Below are 21279 nucleotides of genomic sequence, written 5' to 3' on the forward strand. Positions count from 1 at the left end.
CACGAAGCTGTGTGCTTTCAGATTGCTTGAGACCTCAAATTCTAATTCGGAGGTCTCAAAATTCAAATTCGGTGGAAAATTACTTCTTTCTGGAAAACTATGTTACTTCAGAGGGAGCCATTCTCACATGGTTTTCAATTAACTTTCCCATTACTCTGTTACCAGTAATGTTTGATGCTAGTAATTATTTGAGTAATTACCAATAGTGTCCAGTGCCTTTAAGACAATTGAGAACAATAACAGAGCAAGAGAAACACCTGTCCTCATTGATGGTTAAACTTTTAAAGTCAAGGAAAAAGATCACCATCATTTTTCGGACTTTCTACTCACGCTCCAATACGGCAACAGCTGAAAAAGGCACGACGGGCCGGCCCCCAGTAAACTTGATATGCGCCCCGGGCCGCATCATCTCAATACTTGGTATGGTCCCGGATGTTCACCCACAAGAATCCACTGTCCATCTTCGCCTTCTTCGCTGGAGTACAGAGGATTGTGCTCGTACAAAAAACCCAACAACATCTCCTGTCTTAACGGGTATGCGCTGGTTTTCATCCAGTTCAAATTCCACTTCCTCGTCGACCGGACCGGCGGGGATGTGAGTGCTCCCTACGAGAAGGAATTTTTTCGGGTCCGACTTCTCGGGGCGGAGCACCCATGCCTCGAAGGGCTCATTTCGAGCGCGGATTACCTTCCAGGACTTGACCACGCCCACGCAGTGATGGTTTCTGCGCTGTTGACGACGAACCAGTTGTCGGATGAGATGTGGCGGTTGACCGGGAAACCACCGACCTCTGAATCACATTGCTCTTCATGGAAAAAAAGACACAAACAAATTGAGAGTCCCTAGGTTTCATTACCAGATAGATATAACAGTAATAGTCCGAAGAACTTATACTTGTTATATTAACTTTCCTGAGCTCTGTAAAAAACAGAGCATATTACTCAGACGGGATTTGAACCCACGACCTTTGCATGCTAGAGCAGTGTCTTACCAACTAGACCACTGAGATTGCCAGGTTGCTTATCACCGTACAAATTTCCACTTATTAAAACTTAAATTTTACTTCTATCAACGGGGGCGTATCAGGTTTTGGTCCAGTGTATTCTATCCCTGCCTATCACCTCTGTAGTCCCCGGTTCGCATCCCGCCTCAGTCCGGAAGCCTTGCAAGTAGATTGGGTTTTCAGTCACTAACTGATTGCATGAGGTTTTACTCACAAATCTAAAACTAAACAACTCAGGGATGTGATAGGCTGTTGAAAAAAACTGTGAAAGCTTGCGAGCACAAATCATGAAAGCTTGCGCGCGTGAAAGCTTGTGGGTATGAAGCCTGCATACATGTACATTCAGTTATCTTTTATAGGATTTGAGGCATTGCATGGTGAGGTATCAATGTATATTTGGTTTGCGGTAACACCATGTGTGTATCTACTTGCCAGGTAGAGTTGTTCTTAGGGAACTGTCTTGCTTTATTCTACTGCCGTGGAGTAGATAATCGGAAGTTCGGGAGACTTCTCAAGTCTGAAAAGAACTGTCCTGCTTTTTAACTATTACCAGGGCGGATGGTATAGAAATTAGACTGGACTACTACTTTAGCTTATAGGATCGTAATTAACTGTACTGCCGTGGAGTCAGTTCTGAAATTGGTCTCAATGTTTCGACTAGCTTGCTCTAGTCACCGTCAGGATCGAGACGGTAGTTGAATAAAGCAAGACAGTTCCCTAAGAACAACTCTACCTGGCAAGTAGATACACACATGGTGTTACCGCAAACCAAATATACATTTATCTTTTGTTCTGAAAGCCCTACTCTGCAATGTGTGGGGTTCAATATGGTTTTGTCTTCATTTTCTTATGACTTTGATCCAAGTTATAAAATATAATTTAAAAAAGAAAAATTATTTCCGGTAAACAAAAACAGAGAAATCACATCCATGACAACTCTTCCCGTTTCCTTGCCATCCAGTTATTGTCCCTATTTCTGCTGTTGAGTGTAAAATAAATAAAAAACAACCAATAATTCAAGTTTATGTTTACACTCACGTTTACATCCAATGACCTCAAACTGCAAGCGTGTTTGTCCATGCCACGATATAGGAATGATACGTACAAAGCGTGCACGTTCCATCTCTTTCAACATATTGGTCTGTGGAGAGATCGCGTCGATGTTTCCCGAAAACTGGCAAAGATAAATGGGACAGAACAAGACAAAAAACTATAAAAATAACGAAGTCTTACATAGCGCACGTATCTACCAACAAGGTACTCAAGGTGCTGAGTATATACACACTTTCAGAAAGATAGGTTATTGTAGTGATGAATTCTCAGAACCAGAATTAAGTTTGGTTTTACCCATATACATACATTTTACACCAATGTGTGTTAGCACTGTATACTCAGTACTTTCCCGAATCCAGTGAAAAAACTCACTGGCATATTACTCTGTTGGGATTCAAACCTATGATCTTTGCAATTCTAGAGCATACGTGTCTTATCAACTAGACTACTAAGAATTCCAGGTACAGCTAGAGGGGCAGTTAGAATTTAGGATTATATATCACAGCCCAACATCACAGAGCTGCTAAGCAGGATATTGGGTCGTATGAATAAAAAAGTAGTAATTACGGACAAGTACGAGCAAAAAGTAAAAGCATAAACTTCCAAGTAGGAGCATTCAGTAAAAGCATCTTCTAAATTCCATATGATTAAACTTATTAATGATCAAACCTTTGGATGACATTCAAAAGGCCTTTGATGTTCCTAAGCATTCTGCTGCCTTGATCACTGCCGATTTTAGTAAAGCTTTTGATCGTATTGACCATCACATTTTAATTGAAAGTTCATTCATTTAGGTGCGAGAACCTCTATTTACCATGGATTTGTAGTTTGTTATCTTCTCGTTCACAGGCAGTGCGGTATAATGGGACACTTTCAAACTGGGAAACCGTCAAAGCCGGTGTCCCACAAGGTACCAAAATTGGACCGATTGCCTTTTTGGTCATGTTTAATGATTTTGTCACTGATCATCAAGAGGTTACTCACTATAAGTATGACGATGACATGACCCTTAGCCAGTCTTTTAAAACTCTGAGAATGCTATTGGTTGCAAAACGAATTAGACTGTCTCCAACAGTGGGCTGACACTAACAACATGCAATCAATCCCTCCCAAGTGTCAAGCTTGAGTATTGTTTCCAACGCACCCCAGCTGTACCACCTAGTTTCCATATTGGTAATTCAGCCATCACTACCACAAGCTGTATGAAAATTCTTGGGGTTCATCTACAGAGTAATCTTAAATGGGATACCCAGATAAGTTCAATGTGCAAAGCCTTCAACTATAAATTGTACCTTCTTCACCAATTAAAACGGTGCTGCAGTTCTATTGATGATTTGTTGAGTGTATATATTATGTATGTTAGACAAACTATTGAATATGCTTGCCCAGTCTGGTATTCAAGCCTCACTAAGTCTCAACTTGGATGCCTTGAAAAGTTGCAGTGCAAGGCTCTTCGTATTATCTTGTCCTACGATTACTGTGAAACTAAGTCTTTTGCTGAAATTTATTCCCAGCTTGGCCTCCCTGCCATGGATGTTAGACTTGAGCAGCTCTTCGTTAATTTTGGTAAATCCCTCCTCACTTCTGACAGATATAAACAATGGCTTCCCCACCTAGAAAGAACAACCTGAGAAATTCGAATAAACTTTGTACAATTAAATGTAGGACTAACCGTTTCAAAAACAGTTGCATCCCCTTCCTAGTTGAGCTGCTCAATCACAAATAATTGTTCTGGCCTGTAGATAACTTGTTTTCATTGTGTAAATATTTGTAATGTATATACTTACAGTTTTTTTAATTTTATATTCACATCTACTCTATTTTTATAATCTCGTGTTGTATATTTGCTGGTTTTTGATGTTTGAATGTATTTTTATATTGTAAACCTAAACACAATTCAGCCTTTTGGCTGCTACGTTTGATTTTTAATAAACCAATAATAATAATAATAATAATTAATCCTAGCATTTCACAAAATGGGCTGCAGGCTTCTCAGAAAATATTCTTAGCCAATTTCTTGGCCGAGCAAGAAATGACCAGTGTACCATTCGGGCTGGTAATAACCTATTTTTGATAAGAAGAAGTTGTTTCTGCTTATTAAATTTGTGTGCTTAAAGGCTGTATTATTGATTGTACAGTGTTGTAAAGCGTTGTGGTACCGTTTCTGTGTAAGAACGCTATATAAATGCTTAGATTATTATTATTATCATGAAATTTGGCCCTTTTTTTAAATACCTGTTGACGGCCTTGAACATCATGAACACCTGTCCACGTTTGACCATCCATGCCAAGTTCCACTCCGTAGGCCGACACCCAGCCGTCAGTAATCACACCTCTCTTCTCTCGTTGTCCACCCCAAGTAGTCACACCAGTAATCTAGAGAAAGTTAGAAATATCACCCACTTATTCTACTTAAAGGAACGTTACAGAATTGGTAAGAAACAAAAATCGCGAAGATCACAGATTAACATAAAACTTACACGGTCTAATGATGATGATAGTAGTAAACATCCATTGAAATATTTATGTCTGAAATGTCATATTTTGTGAGAAATAAATAATCTTATTTCGCGTATTCCGAGGGATGTTTCCAACTACATGTATTGAATCATCAACAGACCGTGTAAGTTTTAAGTTAAAATAATACTTTGATTTTGTTTTTCCCAAAAAAAAAAAAGGGGGAAACAAAAATTGAGGCAACCTATAAAAAAAGAAGCGGGCAGGGACTCTAATCATTTTTTTTTTTTTTTGGGGCCTTACCTCTGTTGGAATATTGATGTCCACCATGATCCATTGGTTGTTGTTGTTCGTTCTGGGTATCCAGGAGTTGGGGGTACCAGGGCGTGCCGAACTCGCTGTTGAAAGCTGATTCTTGCTGGATGACGCCGTGATTTTAGAAAGAGGTATTTTACCCGAGGTTATGCCAAGCTCCACATTGCAGTCTTCACCTGGTTTACAATGGATAAGGCCACAATTTTAAGCAGTCTCTAATTTTGGTTGATATAATATAGGTTTTCTCGGTCAATTTCGGAAAAAAGAGCAGCCAATTTAACCACTAAGCTATTCTATTTCGCGCAAAAAACGAATGCTACTCAAAAGGGTCATTCGATTTCGTTTTGGGATTAGTCAAATGTAATGTTGCGTCATTCGAATTAACAAAATAATCATTCACTTTAACAATTCATCAAAGCAGCATTCAAATTCTTTAGGCGTGTGTGTCACGAAAAAGACTGACGCTACGCTAAATTGAACAGAGTGCTTAAGGAATTTGACTCAACCCAAAACGAAATTGACTGGCCGATTCTGAATTTGAAACGCAGTAACAACTGGAAGAGCAAAACAGCTTTAATTCGAACGCATGAAAATTAAATTGACTGCTCATTTGCCGAATTTGACCGAGAAAACCTATAATAACAAAGATACATGTATGGACAAAATAGGGAGACCGCCAACAAAGGCTCAGTTGGTGGAAGGTCGTTGGTTTAAGTCCACTGCAGTAAATTTTCTTTGTTCAACACCCAAATCATTTAAAATTTACCCAGCCAGTTTTCCTTGTGGTTTATAATATTTAACAATAATAATAACAACGAGTTCTTATTATGAGAAAATAGAATTAGCTGTTGCAAACAACTTACTAACCAAAAGGACCGATGGTATAAATGCAAAAAATAGTTAATGACCTGAAGTTCCGACCCTGGGCAGAGTCTTTCTCAAAGGCTAAAGAGAGACTGCTAGGGTCAAAACGTCAGTCCATTAACTATTTTTTGCATAATTTTTAATTTATACATCTCAATGTGCTTTACATTGGGGTCAATAACATTGCTTAAATCTTTCTCAGCTCCCTGGGGTCGAGTATACAGCCCTGGGCTGTCGCGGTGCTCCAGTGGCTTTTTCATACACAATATCAACCTCTACCCTCGCAGGTACCCATTTATTCCCTGAGTGAAAAATAGTTATAGTATAGTATCTTGCTTAAGGACACAAGTGTCATGACCAGGACTCGAACCCACACTCTGCTGAACAGAAACACCAGAGCTTGAGTTTGATGCTCTTAAACGCTCGGCCACGACACCCAACGAATGGCAGACCAATCAGACAGAAAATCAGACAGTTTGCTCATACTCACTAATTGCATCTCTCCTTCGACGTTTGTCATTGCCAAATCCTCCTGTCACAGTAAACAAAAATATAAAAAAGTTTTAACAGAAGAACTCAGACATTTTAATTTGTTTTTGCTGTTTCTGTTGCTGTTGTCGCCGCCTTTGTTGTTGTTGTTGCTGTTGTTGTCGTACAAATGTACTGCCATCTGAGAGTCAACACTCTCAATCCATTGATATTTTTAAAGCCAAACATGAAGACTTTCTTTTTAATCTTGCTTTTATGTAAATATGCTTGTATATAGACTTTTAAATTTGTATTTAATGTTTTGAATTCTTCATGTTGTTAAGCTCGATTGATCATTTTTAATAATAATAATGAACGGCACTTATATAGCGCTTCACACAACAGTCCCGAAGCGCTTTACAAAAATTAATGAGTAAACAGGTAAGTTTTCAGCAGATGTTTGGAGCAGTTCTGATGTTGTGCGGTAAGTTGTTCCAGAGTGAGGGTGAAAAATATGAGAACGAGCGGCGGCCATAAGACTTCGCCTTTTTTGTGGAAATGTGCAACATAACTCTCTAATTATTATTATTATTTCTCAGAACGTTATTGATGTTCACTTACCACCCCAGAAGTTAAAGAATCGCCCTGTTCTGACCAGGCCTTGGTTTGAGATAGCTGTAAGCAAATACAAACAAATTTATACAACTATAAAAACACTCATCAAAAAATGCTTCACACATATATTGCTGCTTATCATTTTGTTTGTATATAAACCAATAAAAAAACAAATTAAAAAAAGCTCTTATTCTAAATTATCGTAAAAAAAAATACATATATAAGAGAGTATAACCATTCAAAATTCAAGACTCAGTTTATGAACCAGTTTTACTTGTAATGTGTACTTTTTGGACAGCTTGGCCGCCAGTGTCCGTTCGAGCTTGTTGTGTTTGATTTTGTGGTTTTTCATGCAATTTTTTAACCAATATTACATGTATTTTTATTACATATATGAACTATTTTTCACTTGTTAATGTTAACTTTTCAGTCTGCTTGGCCGCCAGTGCAGTTAATAAATAAACCAGAATATATGTTTGAGAAAACTTACCGTTACATGTTGACTTGTCGGTACTAGGTTCAAATCCGTCCATGCAGGTACACTCTGTGACCCCGTTAGTCACCTGGCACAGAGTGTTTGGATTGGTCGAGTGGCATAACCGATCAGTGGGTGTTGTTCTTTGGACTTTGTTACCTTTAACACAGGTGTGGAGAATTTGACAATCCGCGGACAGGAACTCCGAGCCCAACTAAGGAACAAACAAAACACACAAATACTTCATTAGAATTAGTTTAAAGGAACATTACAGAATTGGTTTAAAGAAAAAAGTTGTCCAAGATCACAGGTTTACATAAAACCTACACGGTCTAATGATGATGATACATGTAGTAGAAAACATCCCTTGAAATATTTCTGTCTGAAATGTCATATTTGATGAGAAATAAAAACAAAAATAACTTCCTGTTTGGAGTTTATCAGTGATCATTTTATTTTAGTTTTAAATTGATGTCGGGCAAAATGTTTAATCAGTTTTCCACTATTTTTTTGTGACCCAGATGGCCAATCAATCTCAAATTTCTACAACTTCGTCAGTTTATGTATATAGTGGATTACATAAAGTGGTTACACTGCCAGCAACTTTTTTATTAGCAAAAACCAATTCTGTAATGTTTCTTTAAAAGATGTTAAATTTGCATCGGGGATAAAAAATACTAATTTTGGTTCACCCTTACACCGATGTGGGTTAGCACCGTATACTTTCCCCCCCCCCCCCCCCCCGAGTTCTGTGAAAAAAATCACAGGCGTAATATTCGGGTGGGATTTAAATCCACGACCTTTCAAACTCTAGAGCAGTGTCTTACCAACTAGACCACCAAGATTGCTAGGTAGCTAGAGGCAGTTCGAATCCTATGTTTTAGACTTGTTTTGGGGAAACTTGCATTTGAACAAAAACTTAAAAATTCTATCCGTACCTCATAGTACTTTCCCTCGAATGCGCATCCACATTGCTCCTCAAGTACACACTCGTTATCCTCTTCGTAATGACCGGCCGGGCATTGACATCCCGAGTTACACACTTGTGTGCACGTTTGTGGGAGACGTAAAGACGCACAAGTAGACTCGCATGACTTGCATGTGGTTGAGTTCAGATGGGATGGACATCCTTGATCTGCACACATAACATACAAAATAAATGAAACTATAAATATTAGAAAACTAATAGGTTTGCGGTAACACCATGTAATGATATTTCTATGATATTCATATCTATCCATTTTATTTATAGTACATTATTTCTTTATTATGCTCCTATCTCAAGTTTGGATTGACAGACTTTCAGGTCACAGTGTTTAAGTACTCTATTGTTAAATTCTGGCCAGCTTGAAGTGGGTTGTCTCTGTCCCTAGTTCCCTGCTGTTCCATCTCCCACCCTATGTTCTGTCCTTACCCAATCTAACCTACTCTCTCATCTATTCTTCACATGTTTCTTGTTGTATCCAAACCTTATGTCAGTCATCTTCATTCAGGACCAGTGCTTTATTTTAGTTGGTAATTAGCCTGTATGCCAACATGTAGTTCTGTTTTTTGTTTTTTTTCCATAACTAAAATTTTGTTTGCAAATATTGCTATTGTACTTTGTGAAATGGCCAAATAAATGATAATAGCAAAGCCACTATTATTATTATTATTATTATTATTATTAAGGGAATCAATGTGTGGTGAAGAGGATTTTCAACTAGTGGTTTAAACCCTGCCGAGGTCTGGTTCTTGATAATTTTACCGAGACGAAGTCGAGGTAAATTATCAAGAACCAGGCCTCGGCGGGTTTAAACCACTAGTTGAAACCAACTCAACACACTTTGATTCCCATTCATAAATACCTTTTTCGGTCAAAAAACATCAACACTTTTTGGTCAAAAACGTAAAATAAATGCAAAAATTATAATTGTTCAATGATTTCTTTCAACACAACACCCCTCCAGCTATGAAATGGTTAGGCCCTCTGGTAAAATACTCCTTATAAGGAGATGCTGTGCGCATCGTGCGTATCGCGTGATGTGGTACAACTGTTTCAGCCGTGGCTCTCGACCAATAGGAATGAAGAAACTGTCTAAGAAACCTGTAAGAACAGGTGCAAGCTCGCGTGTCACGCCCATGTTTCAACACTTTTTACTGGTGTTATATCATCTGTTCAAACACCCCCACGTGATGTCCTCTCGACCAATCAGAAAGGATAAACTGTCTAAGGTATTTATGAATAAAGATTCAAATCCCACTTACAGCATTCAGTGTTCTCTTTCATCCAGTTGGTTGGGAACATTTCACTGCTTTCCTCGTCACATTTCCTCTTGTACTCTTGGATGTAAGAGCAATAAGTCTGGATGCTTTTTTGTGTGTTGTCAAAAATGCACCAATTCAAGTATTTCGATTTCATGTCGCGGTATAATTGTGGACATATTCTCTCAAAAGGATCTGAGAGAATAAGTAACGAAGAAAAAAAAACATCAGTAATCTGTCAATGCTCCCCACTATATTTCTGAAGTACTTCAAGTTTACACTCTATCAAGATATCTTCGATCAAGCTCCATGCTTCTCCTCTTTGAACCCAAGTCTCGACACTCATTGGGTGACGGGTCTTTTTCTTCAGCTGCGCCACCCATCTGGAACACTCGACCACTTAATCTTAGATCTTGTCTTTGTACAACTCAAATCTCTTCTCAAACTTATCTTATGTCACAGGTTTTCAAGGATTAATTTTGTTGTGTCTGTTTTCTTTGTTTTGTTTGTTTTTGGTGTTTACTGCGCCTTGAACACCCAGCAGGGGGGATATGTGCGCATTACGAGTCTTATTATTATTTATAATTATTATTATTATTATTATCTACAGTATCTTCCAATAAGAACATCCTTCCAGAGGAGTATAGGCGTACTTGGGTGCACAATAAAATAAAACAAACCAAGTAAAGCAACTTACCACTGACTGAGATGGCTTTGCAAAATGTCTCAGCAATGCTTCTTCTAAAAGCTAGAGTCTCAGCCGATTCTGCTGGATTGGACCGTTCTCCAACAGCGGTATTTGATTTGCATTCCCCTACCTGCCACCTATTGCTGAATAGAACTGGGTCCTTCACCTGTTCAATCATAACAAGCAAGGCTTCATAATCAGGTACAACACAATTTCCAGGTTTAAAGGCACTGGACACTATTGGTAATTTCTCAAAACACTTATTAGCATACAACCATAATTGGTAACAAGTAATGGGGAGCTGTTGATAGTACAAAACATTATGAGAAACTGCGCCCTCTGAAGTAACATAGAAGTAATTTCCCATGAATTTGATTTCCAGACCTCAGATTTTGAATTTGAGGTCTCGAAATCAAGCATCTGAAAGCACACAACTTCCAGTGACAAGGGTGTTTTTTCTTTCATTATTATCTCGCAACTTCGACGAGCGATTGAGCTCAAATTTTCACAAAGTGGGAAGACTGGTCTTAGACAATTACCAATAGTGTACACAGTCTTTAAGGGGTTTGGGTACTTTTTGTACGACACCAAACACAATACCAAACACAACATAGGACTCGAACTGCCTCTAGCTACTAGGCGATCACGGTAGTCTACTTGGTAAGACACTGCTCTAGAATTGCAAGGGTCGTGGGTTCGAATCCCACCCGATTAAAAATGCATGTGGTATTTTTTCAGAGGACTTGGGAAAGTACTGAGTATACAGTGCTAACACACATCGGTGTATGGGTAAAAACCAAAAAATTAATATTCTTTATCCCCGATGCAAATTTAACATCTATTATAAAATTAATATATGTCCACAAATGTCCACAAATTTACTTTCAACTGACACGGTTTGAAGATAATGATTGTAGAAAGCTTGACTTATAATATTCCTTGCCAAGGTGCTGTAGCTTTTTAGAAATGAGTAAAACAATGTCACGGAAATAACTTTCGTCATAATGAGACGAAAATTATTTTAGTCTTTACAATGTATTTTCGCGACTCTCCTGAAAACAATGCTCTGTGATTGTCACTTTTTTCTCAAAAACTAACTAATGAAGCTGAAACTTCTACAGGTAGATTATATTGCATACATCTTCATTCCAGTGAGTAGGGATTCATGTCATGGCCATAGAGCTATATATATTGACTAGAGCGCTAACTTGCTCTGTGTTTTGAAACCACCTTGGGCGCAGACATGTTTGATGTGTTGCGTGAATTCAGTACGATTTTAATTTTAAGAGAACACACATTGCCGCAATTTCTTTACATTCGGCTTGTGCGCTTACGTATGCGACTGTCCACTCGCGTACTTCTGCGCTCTGAAAACCGTAACTTCAACTTGATTGACATACTAAAAAAGTATACGCGCCTTTTAAACATGATGCACATGACACTCGCAGTTTGTACGCTGATCAGCAGATTATGCGTTCGCATTTGCTGCATTTTTTGGTTTGATGACACATAGAAAAGAACAAACGCACTAACATGCAAATAGCCGTACAATTGCCGTACAAAATTTCAAGCTTTTGTATTGGTTTGAACATAAACATGGATGTGCCCACACGGCTTCAAAACCTTAGTGCGTTTATAATGGGGTGTTAGCGCTCTAGTCAATATTTATAGCTCTATGGTTATGGCCGAAAACATGATCTTCAAAAGGTATCAAAATCCTTTGACAAGGAGAGAGCGTGGAAACAATGATTGTGATTGAGAATTGGGCAAATGTGGTCATGTACCTCGGGTTCTCCAATGGTGTTACCGCATAATCCACAGATATCCCCTGAATACTTTGGGAGAAACACTTCGACGTTATTTTTGTTGTTCCACGTCACCGTCAGCTGAAATTCAGGTGCCACAAGCTCCTGCAACGGAATAAGAACAAGGTAATAATGCAGTGCATAATTATTATTATTATTGGTTTATTAATAAAGGGTGGCATGGTTGGCTTGTGCGTAAAGTGCTCGCCTCTCACCAAGGTGACCCCTGTTTCGATTCCCGGCCAGGGCCATTATGTGAGTTGAGTTGTGCGTTGGTTCTCTGCTGTGCCACGAGGGTTTTCCCAGACCATCCGGTTTTCCTCCCTCGGGAAAAATCAAACACTTTTGATCTTGGCTGTGCTCCGTGGTCATAATGGGTTGATGTGGTTGGCAGCCAAAGGCCCCCTTGCATACCTGCTTCTCGAACACATTGTAGCCGCGTCCTTCGCAATTCATCTCTTACATAGCTGCGAGTAAGGATGATTAGCCCCCCAAATAATTATTATTATTATTATAATTAAAAATGCAACCATGGCGGCCAAAAATGCCGAATTGTGGATGCATACTGAGAGAAACAATACAGTTATTATTACTATATATGTAAATATTTTAAAATAAAAAATAAAACAGGCATTAAAGTTAAACATACACATTTTACACAAGGGAGCAGGTATATAAAAATTACCAAAAAGGCACTACAAAAACCCCAAACAAAATTAGACATTATAAAAAAAAAGACAATTAAAAAAAAAAAAAAAGATGCAGAAGCGTTTTTTAGCTTGTCGAACAAGGAAATAACTTGTTTTAAATACGTTTGTTTTTGGTCAAAACACTGACCAACCAGAATTATTACTTAACCTTTGCATTTTGTCGACAAAGAAGATTTAGATGTAGGTTTGATCAACAACGGCCAAATTTTTTTTCCATTGTTAATTTAGTAAAGTTTAATGCCCCTTATTTTTGACCGCGCGAAGGGCGCTATAAATAGTATTTTGATCACTTCCGGGGGTACACGCGATTCGCCCTGCACAAATTAATAGGCGTTCTGTCACTTTTGTTGCGCCGTAGTTTCAATTTGCATTAGAGGTGGATTATAACGGCTCCTTTAAAAGTCTTATTGTCTGTGATGGATTAGATGTCTGTGGTTATAATGTGTTCCAATCTTTAAAAACTGTTTTGGGTATGAATGAATATACCCCCGGAAGTGATTGAGAGCGCCCTCACGCGGTCAAAAATATGGCCCATTATGAATTAGAAAAAAAGATTGCAAGATACAATGCATAAGTCTGTCACAAAGTGGAGGTTTATGGTTTAAATGTTAATAATGAGTTTTCTATGTTTTGTCCTCTATTTTTTGTTTTGCCGTGTTCCACTTGCGCGATAACTAATAATAATAATAAAGGTTTTCTTTTCTCTTAATAGATTTGGTCACTTAAATTTAATTTGCATTCTACTTGGAATGGATATTCTTTTACATTATTTATGTTTTTAGGAACTTTTCTGTTTTTGTTTGTTGTTAGTTTGTTGTTTACTTTCTCAAATTTTACACTCCTAAAACTGGTTCTAATCTCACATAGTCCATGCTTTATACTATTTTGTGTTTTAGTTGCCAACTTTTGATGTACATAGACGTTTTATTTATAATTAACTTTCCCATCTTTTTGTACATAATTGTTTAATACATATATGTTTTATTACTGGTATTACAACCAGATGTGGGGAGGCAGGTCTATGGACCACAGTCATTATTTTGCTCTTGTTTCTCCTAGCCCATCTGGAAGTATTTTTTGTATTGTCATGTATTGTCGAAATGGCTGAATAAATAATAATAATAATAATAATAAAAAATCAAACTTACAATGATATCGCCCTTGTCGGTTATAGAGAAAGTATCCTCAATAACTGTTGGTGAAGACTGAGGCACATCATCGACCACGATTTCTCCACCTTGCTTCATTTCAATTACCTTGGTGAAAGAACAAAAAATATGAGAGTACATTTTGAATTTTAATAATAATAATAATAATAATAACCGTATTTATAACGCGCCTTTTGCCAAAGGATACAAAGCGCCAGGTATTATTACTGCAAGGAGTGGGGGCGATTTCTGAGATAATATAAGACCTAATCCTTAAGCACAATGTAATGGTTTACAGGGTGCTGTGGCGCAATATGCTGCCAATCCAGCCAGGAACACCGGGGCGAACCCCTTCTCTTTTCGACAAGTGCACTGGGTTCTTTTACATGCGTTTAAACAACACATGGGACCAACGGCTTTACGTCCCATCCGGCTTTACGTCCCATAAGGACACAGGTGTCACGGCTGGGGTTTTGAACCCACACTCTGCTGATCAGAAACACCAGAGTTTGAATTCGGTGCTCTTAACCGCTCGGCCACGACACTTCCACACTTTATCAATAAAGAACGGTACTTCATGATAAATGCTTTTGTGTGATGCAGCACAGCAGCCTAGCAAGCTTAATCATGTTAATAAAAAAATAAATAATTTAAGTTCTTATATCTCACATTCAAGGCACTACATGGTTCAGCTCCCACCTACATACACGATCTCTTGACACCCCGTACAACTAGACCAGGTCTAAGATCTATTAACAATACGCTCCATGTTCCTCGAACTTGCCTGGCCAGTTACGGGGGGACAGGGCTTACTCATGTAGCACCCAGACTCTGTAACTCACTTCCGGAATACATCAGACAAATCCACAACATCACTCTCTTCCAGCAGAAATTCAAAACACACTTGTTCTTGCTTGCTTTCCAACATCTTGACAAAACTTGACCAGCGCCTTTGAATGTTTCTCTTTTTCAATAAAGTGCGCCTTATAAATGCTGTAGTTTATTATTTATTATTATTATTATATTATTATCTGTAAGTGCATTTCACAATAAAAACCGTCTCAATGCGCTGTACATTGGTGCCCCATTCCTTTTATCTCTCTCAGCTCCCTGGGGAGTATACAACCCTGGGCAACCATAGCGCTCCAAAGGCTTTTTCATACACAATATACAACCTCTATTCTCACATGTACCCATTTATACCCCTGGGTGAAGAGAAGCAATTATAGTAAAGTGTCTTGCTCAAGGACACAAGTGTCACGACGGGGATTCTCACTAGGCCTGGGTGAATTATTCGAAAGTCCGGTTAACGGCGAATAGGTTTTCCTATCCGTAACCGCGAATGCCTTTTTTTTCTTAACCGGATATCCGCATAGGGCGCGAATACCTGTTTATAAACCGGATAGTTCTGTAATTACAACCAAGTAACCGGATATTCTTTTAATATCCGAATATCTGTGGACGTCGGGCGACAACTGATAGGAATGTTTTGTCTGAATCCTTATGAAACTTCTATTAAGGCAGCATAAAACAGCATAAATTAAGTATTTAACTATGCTCACCTCCGTGAAGTGTTAAACAATAACATTTGTGACGTAATTTGTTCAAAGATTACGAAAGTTTTCCTTCACGTAGAGTCAATCACGATCAAAAGAAAAAGCAAATCGCCATCTTTAAATTAGATCCGGTTATTTTTATGAATGAACCCAGTGACACTGTCTAAAACTAATATCAATCCGCCCATACGATCTCATTAACATTTCTTTTTTATAGCGCCCTCTAGCGGCGAAAAAACTATTCTAATATCCGGTTAATTTTGGATAGTTGGCCAGCGGTATCCGAATATCAAAATTTCACTATTCGCCCAGCACTAATTCTCACCCACATTCTGACGACTTTTCAAAACAACTGCTTCAGCTGTGGATTCGGATTGAGGCTCCGTCCTCTTGTTTGAATCCATGAGCGTATACGCAAAGCACGCGGAATTGTCGAAACAACCGCGGGGCCAATCTAGCCTGAGCTGAATCCAATGCAGAAGCCATGGTTTTGAAAAGGGCGTTAACAAACAACCAGAACTTGAATTCGATGATTACACTCAGCCATGACACTCTAATTATGGCCAAGTCACCAGAGTATGGGTTAGACACTTGTCTTGAGCCGGAAACTTTGCTCAAACTCAAATTCGTTTAAATGGGAGAAATTTGTAATGAAACAAAACAATGTCATAAAAAAAAAAACGATTGAAATGCGAGCCACTTACCACAAGATCTAAAATAACTTCAACCATAACAGTGCTGGAAACGGCAGGGTTCTTCTTAGGCGACTCATTCCTCACTAGAACTTTAAAGCGACGTTCTATGCAGTCTTGGGCTAACACGTATGTGCAATTACCCATGAAGTCATAATTCTGCCGTGCGAAGTTTTGGTAGTGAGGGTCGCCCCAGGCACTGCAAGACACCAGTTCTGCACAAACAACAGGGTGTATTTTTATTATTGAGCCGGTTTATTTTAAATATTTTATTTTTAATATGCATTTCATAACAAGCAGTTTCAAACGCTTTTCAAAGACCAAATCGTCCGATCCAAGGCAACGTGTTCCTTTAAGTGACGTAGTTTTCGAGAAAGAAGTGACTTTCCGCAAATTTGATTTCGAGACCTCAGAATTAGAAATTGGGGTCTCGAAATCAAGCATCTGAAAGCACACAACTTTGTATGACAACGGTGTTTTTTCTTGCATTATTATCTCGCAAGTTCGATGACCGATTGAGCTCCAATTTTCACAGATGTTTTATTTTATGCATAGTTGAGATACACCAAGTGAGAAGACTAGTCTTTGACAAATTCCAATAGTGTCCACTGTCTTAATAAGAATCCTAACCTGTTTCACAGTTGAGTCCCGTAAAGTATTGTCCACACTCGCAACTGTAGGTGTCTTCACCGTCTGGGGAGTCACACGTCCCAGAGTTCTGGCATGGGTTACTATTGCATGGGTTGGCCAAGTCTAACGTCCTACCCTCCTTGTAGTCGCATTCATATTCCACCTTAAGAACCATCCCTTGAGCAGTGCACTGGCCATCCTCCAAAGATTTCTTCATGTAGAAACAGGACTTCCCCGAACACAATTGACTCACAGATTTTTTGTTCAGCAGTGACATGCCGCTGCACTGTGAATAATCTACTGCTTCGTTGCACGGGTTCGCGGCCGGGACTCCATAGCGGACCGTCTTGATGCGTGGTTTTTTATCCGCGCATGTGATTGCGTCTTTTACACTGCAGATATCTAGAATGCCAATGATAAAGATGTCATTCAAACTTGTTTATTTAATATTCATAAATACCTGGAGCCGTTATCCATCATTCTGATCTGCTGCACAGTAATTTTTAATTCTTATTTGGTGTTTTTTTATCTTTATTTTATAAATTATATTCAAGTGGCTTGTCAGTGTCTAAAGTTCATCAAACTCAGTTTTGGTGGCTAAATAAAAAAAAATCCCTCTTACATTTGAAAGATGGACAGTCAAACTTCCAGCTGATCGCTTCTTCTGTTGAGAAGGTGAAATACTTGGGCTCCAAGTGTGTCGCTCCATCCTGACGAGGCCTGGTAAAACTCAAGGCCTCGTCTCCAGATTGCAGCACGATGTTCTCGCTCTTAACGTTGACAGTGAAGCTACGTTCCACACCATCACTACTGGTGGAGGAAGTAAAGGATTTCTCTTCTGCGACAGAACACTTGCTGTCGTCATTGCACAGGCTCAGGATCACTTTTTGTTTGTCCAAGTCCGTTCCAATTTCTGAAGAAAGAAAAAATAGGGGGAAGAACTTCACAGTATAAACGTCTTATGGCATCTTCCCTTGCCCTGTGCTACTTTATTTATTCATCTGTTAATTCACTACTGTTATGTTTTAAATGCACTGGACGCTATTGGTCAAATTACTCAAAGTAAGTGTTAGCATGAAAACTTACTTGGTAACAAGCAGTATGGAGAGCTGTTGATAGTATAAAACATTGTGAGAAACGGCTCCCTCTGAAGTACAGTAGTTTTTGAAAAAGAGGTCATTTCTAACTCAAACATTAAAAGACTTCAGGCCTGAAGCCTTTTATTATAGGCATCTGAAAACACACAAATTTGTGCAACAAGGGTTTTTTTCTGTCAGTATTCTCTTGCACCTTTGATGACCAATTGAGTCCAAATTTTCACAGATTTGTTTTGTTATGCTTATGTTGGACCACACCAAGTGAGAATACTTGTCTTTGACAATTACCAAATTGGTCCCTTGCGTTCAAAGAAAATACTTTGCTTTTGGTGGTTTCTTACAAGTTGAATTAAGTACAGGACTGAGCTCTTTTTGTAGCGCTTCGGACTGAGCTCTTTTTGTAGCGCTTCAGACTGAGCTCTTTTTGTAGCGCTTCAGACTGAGCTCTTTTTGTAGCGCTTCGGACTGAGCTCTTTTTGTAGCGCTTCGGACTGAGCTCTTTTTGTAGCGCTTCGGACTGAGCTCTTTTTGTAGCGCTTCAGACTGAGCTCTTTTTGTAGCGCTTCAGACTGAGCTCTTTTTGTAGCGCTTCGGACTGAGCTCTTTTTGTAGCGCTTCAGACTGAGCTCTTTTTGTAGCGCTTCAGACTGAGCTCTTTTTGTAGCGCTTCAGACTGAGCTCTTTTTGCAGCGCTTCAGACTGAGCTCTTTTTGTAGCGCTTCGGACTGAGCTCTTTTTGTAGCGCTTCGGACTGAGCTCTTTTTGTAGCGCTTCAGACTGAGCTCTTTTTGTAGCGCTTCAGACTGAGCTCTTTTTGTAGCGCTTCAGACTGAGCTCTTTTTGTAGCGCTTCAGACTGAGCTCTTTTTGTAGCGCTTCGGACTGAGCTCTTTTTGTAGCGCTTCAGACTGAGCTCTTTTTGTAGCGCTTCAGACTGAGCTCTTTTTGTAGTGCTTCAGACTGAGCTCTTTTTGTAGCGCTTCAGACTGAGCTCTTTTTGTAGCGCTTCAGACTGAGCTCTTTTTGTAGCGCTTCAGACTGAGCTCTTTTTGTAGCGCTTCGGACTGAGCTCTTTTTGTAGCGCTTCAGACTGAGCTCTTTTTGTAGCACTTCAGACTGAGCTCTTTTTGCAGCGCTTCGGACTGAGCTCTTTTTGTAGCGCTTCGGACTGAGCTCTTTTTGTAGCGCTTCGGACTGAGCTCTTTTTGCAGCGCTTCGGACTGAGCTCTTTTTGTAGCGCTTCGGACTGAGCTCTTTTTGTAGCGCTTCGGACTGAGCTCTTTTTGCAGCGCTTCGGACTGAGCTCTTTTTGCAGCGCTTCGGACTGAGCTCTTTTTGTAGCGCTTCGGACTGAGCTCTTTTTGTAGCGCTTCGGACTGAGCTCTTTTTGTAGCGCTTCGGACTGAGCTCTTTTTGTAGCGCTTCGGACTGAGCTCTTTTTGCAGCACTTCGGACTGAGCTCTTTTTGTAGCGCTTCAGACTGAGCTCTTTTTGTAGCGCTTCAGACTGAGCTCTTTTTGTAGCGCTTCGGACTGAGCTCTTTTTGCAGCGCTTCGGACTGAGCTCTTTTTGTAGCGCTTCAGACTGAGCTCTTTTTGTAGCGCTTCGGACTGAGCTCTTTTTGCAGCGCTTCAGACTGAGCTCTTTTTGTAGCGCTTCAGACTGAGCTCTTTTTGTAGCGCTTCGGACTGAGCTCTTTTTGCAGCGCTTCGGACTGAGCTCTTTTTGTAGCGCTTCGGACTGAGCTCTTTTTGTAGCGCTTCGGACTGAGCTCTTTTTGTAGCGCTTCGGACTGAGCTCTTTTTGTAGCGCTTCGGACTGAGCTCTTTTTGTAGCGCTTCGGACTGAGCTCTTTTTGTAGCGCTTCGGACTGAGCTCTTTTTGTAGCGCTTCGGACTGAGCTCTTTTTGTAGCGCTTTGGACTGAGCTCTTTTTGTAGCGCTTCGGACTGAGCTCTTTTTGTAGCGCTTCGGACTGAGCTCTTTTTGTAGCGCTTCAGACTGAGCTCTTTTTGTAGCGCTTCGGACTGAGCTCTTTTTGTAGCGCTCTGCTTTGCAGCGCACTTCGGTATACCTACAACTACTGCGTGCTGTTCCCGAGTGGACTCACCAATTTTGTAAGACGCAGACAAAGAACTAGCTTCGGCTAGATTCACAGTAGCTTTTCCCAAACCGTACAGGTCAAAGTGAAAATCTTTAAAGTCTCCTACCGAGAGATAACGTTCTACGTTGCCTTCCGTTGTGATTTCGTCACAGACGTCATCTGAAATAAATGGAGTTCAAGTTATTTATATAGGGAGAGTCACTTAAAGTTTGGCAAAGTTCAGCTACGCTTTTGCTCTTACACCTTCCCAACCAAGGTCCATCTTTCGTGATGCTCAGCAGAGGATGATGCTGAGCAGGGAACCAGTTACAAAAAGTATACATTACATGGTGTTTAGACTGGTAACCCTTCCGTGCTTAGCGATTTTTTATGCTTAACAGCTTAATGAAATTAGGCCCAGGAGCTTTAGTTTCTATAAACTATCAAATTGTTGTGCTTAGTTTGCACTACGCCCATCTACAAAAATCTGTTAAACGCTCCATGGCATTTCGGGGCAGGCAAGATACTACAACGACCATGTGGTCATATGAAAATTTTACATTTTGTTGTCAAACATCTGTAGCAGTAAACAATTTTCTCTTTGATACAAAAAAAATATTCTCCTAGACTAGTCTTCTTCATACTATTTTTACGTTTTGTGTTTCTCTTTTGTGTGTAATTGTTTTTAAATATGTGGAGAGAGAAAAAAATGCAATGATAATAATGATACTTTTATAGTCCAACAAGTTTTTATATCCTCCCACATTGTCGGTCAAATGGGAATCGGCCAAAGGTTAAGAGAGGAAAATAGATTATCTCTTGTTATTGATTATAATAATAATAAAACCAAAACTTTATATAGCGCCTTCGTCATGTTGACATGATCTAGGGCGCTGAAAAAAGGGCACTAGTAAACATTTTAGCAATTACAATTGTATGGACAAATTAAAAAATAAGAAAGAGAATTATAACAATAGGAGTAAACATTCCCTAAAAACATTACATCAATAAAAATGCAATTTGATCTAAAATACAAAATATATCTTGTGAGTAAATAGTCCAACCTGCTTCGGCGAGAGCTCTACTGGTCTGTTCATCTGTAAAGAGAAAGAACAAACGACCTGTGGTCAGAGATGTGACGGTACAAGGATGAGATTTTATTCAAATGAAAAAAATTCTGAACATCGATAGACGATTTCCTCTTGGTTTAAAAATACAGCTCCCCGAATGTACAGAATTATTGCTTGGTTCTTTGGATTAAGCCGTTGGCCCCGTGTGTTGTGCAACGCACGTAAAAGAACCCAGTGCACTTATCGAAAGGAGAAGGGGTTCGCCCCGGTGTTCCTGGTTTTGATTGTCAAAAGGAGTAAGGTCTCA

General features: G+C 39.4%; 1 protein-coding gene across 1 annotated transcript in view; it reads right to left on the bottom strand.

Moving 5' to 3' along the window:
* LOC117296416 overlaps positions 1-21279 on the bottom strand; it is an 83444-nt gene that overhangs the window by 40773 nt on the left and 21392 nt on the right. The window contains exons 21-36 of the mRNA XM_033779323.1: positions 20967-20999; positions 19930-20082; positions 17347-17637; positions 16725-17126; positions 16107-16309; positions 13847-13954; positions 11968-12093; positions 10193-10349; positions 9499-9690; positions 8190-8386; positions 7267-7465; positions 6783-6836; positions 6184-6225; positions 4818-5005; positions 4293-4433; positions 2043-2178 (exon numbers count right to left, since the gene is read on the bottom strand). Of these exons, the coding sequence (XP_033635214.1) occupies positions 2043-2178; positions 4293-4433; positions 4818-5005; positions 6184-6225; positions 6783-6836; positions 7267-7465; positions 8190-8386; positions 9499-9690; positions 10193-10349; positions 11968-12093; positions 13847-13954; positions 16107-16309; positions 16725-17126; positions 17347-17637; positions 19930-20082; positions 20967-20999 (2622 nt within the window). The remainder of the gene's footprint in view (positions 1-2042; positions 2179-4292; positions 4434-4817; positions 5006-6183; positions 6226-6782; positions 6837-7266; positions 7466-8189; positions 8387-9498; positions 9691-10192; positions 10350-11967; positions 12094-13846; positions 13955-16106; positions 16310-16724; positions 17127-17346; positions 17638-19929; positions 20083-20966; positions 21000-21279) is intronic.

The sequence above is a fragment of the Asterias rubens genome, chromosome 11 (assembly GCF_902459465.1).
Source record: "Asterias rubens chromosome 11, eAstRub1.3, whole genome shotgun sequence".
Lineage (NCBI taxonomy): Eukaryota > Metazoa > Echinodermata > Asteroidea > Forcipulatida > Asteriidae > Asterias > Asterias rubens.